Consider the following 7762-nt stretch of genomic DNA (forward strand, 5'->3'; position numbering starts at 1 on the left):
CTATAAACATGTATGTTCTATTTCATTCACATTTTATTATATATACACTGCCTCTTTGTATTTTAACATTTTCTGGTACATTGTGAATAACTATATTATCTATACATATTTATGTCTTGTTATACCCACTTTTTATTATATATGAGTAGTCTCTTTGAAAATACTGCAACATTTATGTACATTTTTATTGTTAATACATAAAGTCGTTGTAGTCACCAAATAACATACATATGTTGAGACGGCTTTAAATACGTTAATTAAAAAAATATTTCAATATATAAATGATTACAAATAGATAAATACAATAATAAAATAAGTTAATTACAGTAATAAAAAACATATAATTATTCTAATTATCCTACATATTAAAATATTTATTATATAATGAAGATATCATGAACAATCAAAATGTTTCATAGACAGTGTATCTCTACCTGAGCTATTTATCACTAGTCTCGTTGAAATAAATGTGTCGGTATAATACTGTCTTGAAGTTTGAGACATCAGTAACGACATTGACATTTCACATATCCTCATTCAAAATTATCAGTGTACAGCTCAATAAAATTCATCAGCTATGTCCTCGCGCAAGTTTCGACGAAATGTCAAAGCTGTATCCAAAAATTTAGCCGACCACACTAAAGCCATGGAGGGTGACTTACAACTACTCATCAACAGCATGCTGGAGATCATTCAGTCCAAACTGGTAGCTTTGAGGAAACTTGTAAAATTAAAGATCTGCATAAGAAACGTAAAATGTATGGATTCTTTAGAACGTATAGTAGCACAAGAAGAACGCTCAGATACTTACACCATCAGTAAACACTCCGATTCGAAGAAAGAAGATCATGTAAATGGTTCGTTAGAAGATTTGTCATCTATAGCGTACGGACATGCTTCATCTACCAGTGGTGGTGCTAAACCCCCACATAATTCGGATAAAAAATCAATTACAGCCGACGATTCTCCAACCTCAAACGATCTGGAGAAATTATGCTGCGAATTGAATCAACAAAATAACAACAGCGGAGAGTTACACGGTGACAATAAAGATGAAAATCAACGAATTTCTTTGGAGAAATATATCTATGTTTTGCTAGATGATGGACCTCATAATACCAACAAAGGAAACAAGACCAATGTTGAGATCAGTCGAAGTAACAATGGTGATTGTGAAGGTAAGATATAAATGTTCTGAGGATTTAAGCATAACGTATCTGAATTTTTTGTATATATCACTATGTTTTTCACTAAATCTGCAGAATAGAAATTTTTGGAAAAAATAGGTTTGTAGTTGTAAGTTAGTATTTAGTTGCAATAAGAATTTAATCACTAGTTTTAAAAAATCTATAACGACAGCTATTATTTCTATTTTCTATGGAAACTAATTTCCTAAAGCCTAAACTATGGAAACTAATTTCCTAAAGCCTAAACTGCCTAAATCCAGCCAATAAGCTAGATGTTAAAACAATTAAAAAAATTAAAACTTTATTTCAGTGATATTTAAAGCTTTTGCTTGAAATTATTCTTGTGTTTTCTTGAATCTGTACCTACGCACAATTGCTATGTTTCTTCTTCTGGTAAGGTTTTATTATATTCATCAGCTTTTTGAACTGTATACATATTTTTTGTAAACCGAGACTTTTTTGCTTTTCTTAACACATGTCGTGTCTTCCTATACATTTTCTAGCATATATTTTTAAGTAACCAGAGTACAATAATATCACGACCTTTATGAAAATTAATGCATTACGTGGAATGAAGTAGTATTTCTTATAAAAACCACCTATCTGCACAGGGTAATGATCTGATGCAATAATTTAAGTTATACGTCAAACTTAAATTGTTAAAATTAATCTAGATTTATGGATTGTTCCTCTAATAACTCAATATTTATTTTTTGTAAAGAATACTGAGTTATTTAGATGAGTATTATAGTGTAGCGAAATTATATAATATTTCCTTCATTGATAATATCATAAAAAGTAATCCTTTGCTTGAGAAAACCTATTCAAGGCGAATCTCTGTCAGTGGAAGAAAAACATTAACTATGTGTAGATATAGATTCAAGAAAACGCAAGAACAGTTTTAAGCTTTTAAGTGTCAGTTACTCACATATACAAAAGCAATATTTGTACATACAGAAGAACGCTAAGAGTAGCGAATATGCCAAGTTAATTTTTTTTAATTATATTTATATCAGTATGTATTTTCCAAATTAAAATTGGCAAGATCATATTCGTTATATAGTGATAAGCATTGCTAATTAATCGAAGAAAGTTGTTTTGACAGCGTTGGTTTAATGTTTTAGTGCTTTATTGATATAAATATGCTTTATAATTGCCTAATAAAGTAAACTCTCTGAATATAGTAGACATTATATTCCATCAAACCAGTAAAGTTCGTTGCTTTGACAGTCTGATCTAACAGGTTAACAAATATTTTTGTTTGAGGGGTTGGGCATAATATAATTAGATTTTTGTCGTCTCGATAGAATGTAAAATTGATATGGACAAATTTGGAGCCTTAAACTGTATTTCCCAGTCTTTAGACCGTTTGGGGATCTTATTGATTGCCACTGGTTTTCTTTTTCTATAATAACTGTGTCATGGGCAAATGTTTTAAGACTATTAGTGGTGTAATGTAGATACATGAATGATCCCAAGAAACTAACCTACAAAACTCCAGTTGAAACACTACTCCAGTAGATTAGTCCTAAATGGTATACCCGATCCGAAGTTTGTGAGACGGAATATGGCAGAGCAGCATTTCTTTCCTTCAAGCGCTTTTTCAACAACTGCTGTTACTCTATGCATTTGGCCGATTGTCGAATGGCTATTTAGTAATCCACAGTGGAAATCTGGTTTTTATATAAGTGGTTTGATAACTGTTAATAACTGTGTCATCTATAATCTATAATCTATAATAACATTCTATAACATCAAATTATATGAATTCGAAGAAAATTTAGAGCTAAGTTCAGATAATACGCCAGTAATTCTGATGTTGAGCGAAAATATAATTAGAAAAGAAAGAAACGCAAGGTTAACAAACAAGAGAACCGACTGGGAAGGATATTCTGAAGAATTGAACAAATAAATTCAACTAAACGTACCGCTCAAGACAATTAAACAATTAAATTTTGAAGCAGAATAGTTTGTAGTTGATATAAATAAACTGCTTAAAAAATAAAGAAACATAAATAAACTTGAACTTGAAATAAAAGAGAAAGAAACTTGAACATAAATAATACTCCAGAAATTTAGAGTACAATTAAAGGAATGAATAATTTAGAAGAAGTGAAGGAAATGGCAGCTCAAAACCGAAAATTACAAAAAAAAAATGCAACAAAACATAGCACCTTAAAATAAAAATACTTTAAACAATATAAAACAAATACTGAAAATGGATACACTGGATATAAAAAACAAATCCATAAATAACTACCTGAGAAATTTAGCAGATGATAAAGAAACTGATTATTCACTCTGGAAAAATACGAAGTTCAATTATGGGGATGTTCTGCAACGAGTAACATAAACAAAATATAAATTTTTCTGAACAAAGTCCTGAGAAGTATCTTGGGCGCGCCCAAACACTACGGCACTGACTATCTTCATCGAGACCTTCAGATACCCACAGTCAGTCAAGAAATCCAGAGAATTGCCAGGGCGCATAAGGAAAGAATCCATTCTCATGAGAATATTGAAGTATTGCTACTTTTGGATGCCACCAGAGCAGGACAAATACACATAAGAATCAAATCATCTGATCTTGTGTAGTGTTGTATAGTGAGGTAGATTTAACAAAAAATAGAGCAGTGACATGTATAAATATTATTTCACCAGAGACTGAGATAGGGCCGATGAGTCCTCCTAGTTATATACCTAGATTTAACTTATCATAAAGATAAATTGTAAGTTAGAAACGAGCAGTAACAAATTCATTAAAAAAACAATTTCAAGGCATTTAAATATGTTTTTAATTTGCAAGACAATTGCGAGAATTTATATTGATATAGTAATTCAGATATTATTTGATTGATTTGTGTAAAAGTAATGTTTCTAGCATAGCCACTTTATAAATACGTATTTTTGTTTCAGATAGCGCGAAACAGAAGAAAATGAAAGAGCAAAGCAAATCCAGCGTCATTTTACTGAGTAGAAGTGAATACGAGAGCATTATCGATATTTTAAATTCAGTGCTAGATGCCTACAAGAAACAAGACGAGAGAGAATCGCGAAGCAATACTAGGAATTTAGACAAGAGCAAAACTGAACCTTATGTTCACAAGCTACAACTAAATAACGAGAGAAAAACTTTATCGGATAGTATTTGCGACAAGAAGGAATCTACAAAGAAGGACAAGAACAAGACTGGACGTGGTTTGTAGTGACGATATGGCGTTGCACGTTGATGATGAGTGATAAGAATTCGTATATTGAAGACATGTGTTAATTGTTATAATAATTTCCTTGTAAACGATTATATAAGTAACAATAAAATATAGTGGACTTATTTTATGCTGTATAAATATTTGATATTCATAATATTTTTTTATTACATCTTGATGATATATGCTTAGTTCAATCTTAATTATAAATTAATTTATTACTACATTTCATTAGCACTTAGATTAATTCACAAGCAAGACGAGTGCAAGATACATCAATATGTATTCCACAGTTATAAAACTATAATAACTTAAGCTATAGTTTAGACTAAAGTTATACACTTTATATAAGGTTTGGTTCGCTTTAATCTTCTGATATCATTATAGTGTTGTCCAGTAGTTGTATTGCTTCCACGTTAGTATGATCTTATGGCGAAATATTGGAGAACTTCACAAATCCATTTGATTTCCAGGTCATCGTACAGTTCTTCGTTGGTTACGTAGCGATAGGCATTGGTAATTAATCGAAAAATTTTGTTTTGCCAGCGTTGGATGTCTAGTTGATTAGAATTTTTAGTGCAAACCCATATTTTGGTTCTAATGCGTTTTATTCTTTTTCTAATATGATGTTTTAATTTAATTTAATTAATTAAGATGGACGCCGAGGTATTTAGCTGATTCTGCTTGAGGAATCGGGCATCCATTGAGTGCATTAATCTGAACAGATTTGGAGCTATTAAGTTGAATTTTCCAATATTTAGTCCATTTGTAGATTTTGTAGACTGCCACTTGCACTTTTCTGATGCCCTAGGCAGATTTCATAACATGGCTATATAAGTATTGTAAAAATGTATAATAGAGTCATATTTATATTGCAGCTGTATAGCTGACACAGTTTTCTTGACTTTATCGAAGATATTGGATTGCAACGCAAGAACATATGTTGTATATTTGGCTTTTAATTTAAAATGCTTCAAATAATATATGCGCCATTGTATATATTGTATATATCATATTGATGGAATATGAGTACATAATAAATTGTTATTATATAAGCAAATTCTAAAACCTATATGGCCATGCAGGCATATGAAATTATGGGTATATTCTGCAAAGAGATAAACAAAAAGTAAATTTTTCAGAACAAAGTCTTGAGAAGCATTGTGTGCGCATCCAAATACTACAGGACTGTCTACCTACATCGAGACCTTCAGATACCCACAGTCAGTAAAGAAATCAAGAGAATTTCAAAGGGGCATGAGGAAAGGAAAGGAAATTTTCATGAGAATATTGAAGTATTGCAACTTTTGTGTACCTCCAGAGCGGGATACAGACTTAAAATAATCAAACCATCTTGTGCAGTGAGGTGACACTTACAACAGTGACATTTACAAACATTATTTCACCAGAGACTGAGATAGGGCCCATGGGTCCTCCTAGTTGTATACCTAGATTTAAGTTATCATAAAGACAAATTGTAGGTTAATAGGAAACGACTAGTAACAATGTAATACTTAAAAAAAATTTAAAAAACTATAAACGCAATGAGAAGCAAATGGCAAGCAGTGAGCTAACATGTGAAAAATAGGAAAAGCACAGCAATAAATACAAGTTTTATAGAATTTACTATGCTAAAAGAAGAGATAGTATTTAATCCAAGTAAAGCTATTTTGACTGCCGATTGAATTATGTAGAGAGAGAAAGGGAATGCCAAAACTATTAAAAAGGAACTTCTAGAAAATATTTGATTAAAAATGGATAAAACGTGGTCTTAAAAGAAAAAGAAGAATATCCGAAAATGGTTCCATGGCAAAGATAAAAAACAGGAGACAACTAGTTGACAAGATTTCGATTCTGCAATAACTGGTAATCAGCCAAGTTGCCTAAACATTCTACAAGTATGTAAGTAAACATTCTACAATACATTTTCCTATATCTGGCTCCACATTACAATTATTTGTCACGTCCTTCTTCTTTCTAGTTTCTTCCATTATTTTAGGGTAATCCAGCGTTTAAGCAAGCCGATGTTTCACAATCGTTACATATCTTCAAGGCAGGAACTTTTATACAAAAACTCTTCCAATCTACATCCTATATAAACAATTGCCCAACACTGCTAAGTGATCAACTGATAAAAACCCGCCTTTTGTATTGTTCGTTAAATAATTAAGAAACCGCAAGGATTATATTCCACGGTTGGCTTTATGGCCCTTGTTAAGTTTATAACAATTAGAAAACTCGACCTTATTTTGTGGCCAATATTCAGCCAAAGCTCATTGGGTCTGTCCATATATCACATATCGCTCTTTTATCCGTTACTTTATCATCCTCATTACCCTCTAAGTTTCTTTTGTTTTAGTTAAGTTAATTTTTTGTTGAAAGTTGTTTTTTCCATAGAAAAGTTTTTTCGTTCAAATTTTTATTCAATTTTAAAACTCTTTCGTAGAGCCTTCTGTTCGAAAAGCCTTATAAAATCTGCAGGTGTCTTGTTATAGTAACTATAATATTAAAGTGCTTGCAGGTAAGAGTTTTGGTTATATTATATTGGGACAGTATTGATAGTTCTCCATTTCGATAATCCTCGTCTTCGATTTGTTTTGGCTGTCAGCTTTTTGGTATCAAAATCACCAATTTTAAAATGTTGAAACCATCATTCACATGCTAAAAGACATGCAGCCTGATTGCCAAAAGCTTCACACAGTATTTGATGACATACATATTTTCTTCTCTGAAGCAAGCAAGTAAAACTTCTCGCAAGTGTGATTTACTAGTTACAAATTCAGATAATTTCAACTCACTGAAGAAAGCTTATTTCACATTTCGTCGAAATGACATACTGAAAAGTGATTACTGACAGTAATATCATGTGTTATAAATTCCTCAAAATTAACTTGTAATAAGATATATTTGTTTTATGTACATATTTGTTTGTTTGTTTTTTATAATTAAGTTGTATCATTAAAGCAACAAAATGTGCTTATTCTTCGTATTGTTCACAACACACAAAGCGAATTCCCACAACATAAAAGCAAACGTCTCAATTTCAACAATACATTTGATAATGCCATTATTAAACAATAAAAAGAAATTCTAAGAAATAAAGGCGGGCTCTCTCGACGTGTACCTTAACAGCTAGACAAAAGGCAATAAAGTTCCTTCGGATCGTACAAAATTCGTTTTCTCGCTGTGACCACGGTAATAAGTTCTTCGCGTGCTGAAGAGAGACGGGTTTGGTTCACTAGGCAACCGGAGGTCATTGAATCCGTGGCCGTGGCCATCAGGCGACCACGGGAATTGCGCAACTTCTCTTCGACTGTTTTTTCGCCGCTATCCTTGTCGCTCGCGTTGCCGTTTCTCATCCGGGTGTTG

At 31.8% G+C, this 7762-nt stretch overlaps 1 protein-coding gene across 2 annotated transcripts; it reads left to right on the forward strand.

Moving 5' to 3' along the window:
* Positions 1 to 503: 503 nt before the first annotated feature.
* Positions 504 to 4509, forward strand: LOC143191798 (uncharacterized). Of its 2 annotated transcripts, XM_076397179.1 has the most exons (3): positions 504 to 1040; positions 1101 to 1178; positions 4104 to 4509. In XM_076397179.1, exons 1-3 carry the CDS (start codon positions 578 to 580, stop codon positions 4391 to 4393), a joined length of 831 nt encoding a protein of 276 aa, XP_076253294.1. In that variant the 5' UTR covers positions 504 to 577; the 3' UTR covers positions 4394 to 4509. The 2 variants fall into 2 exon arrangements, with proteins under 2 accessions (XP_076253294.1, XP_076253293.1); XM_076397178.1 differs by having other exon boundaries at positions 504 to 1178.
* Positions 4510 to 7762: the final 3253 nt, after the last annotated feature.

This window comes from Rhynchophorus ferrugineus, unplaced genomic scaffold (assembly GCF_030347505.1).
Source record: "Rhynchophorus ferrugineus isolate W39M unplaced genomic scaffold, kcgeb_rfMv2 rfM2, whole genome shotgun sequence".
NCBI lineage: Eukaryota > Metazoa > Arthropoda > Insecta > Coleoptera > Curculionidae > Rhynchophorus > Rhynchophorus ferrugineus.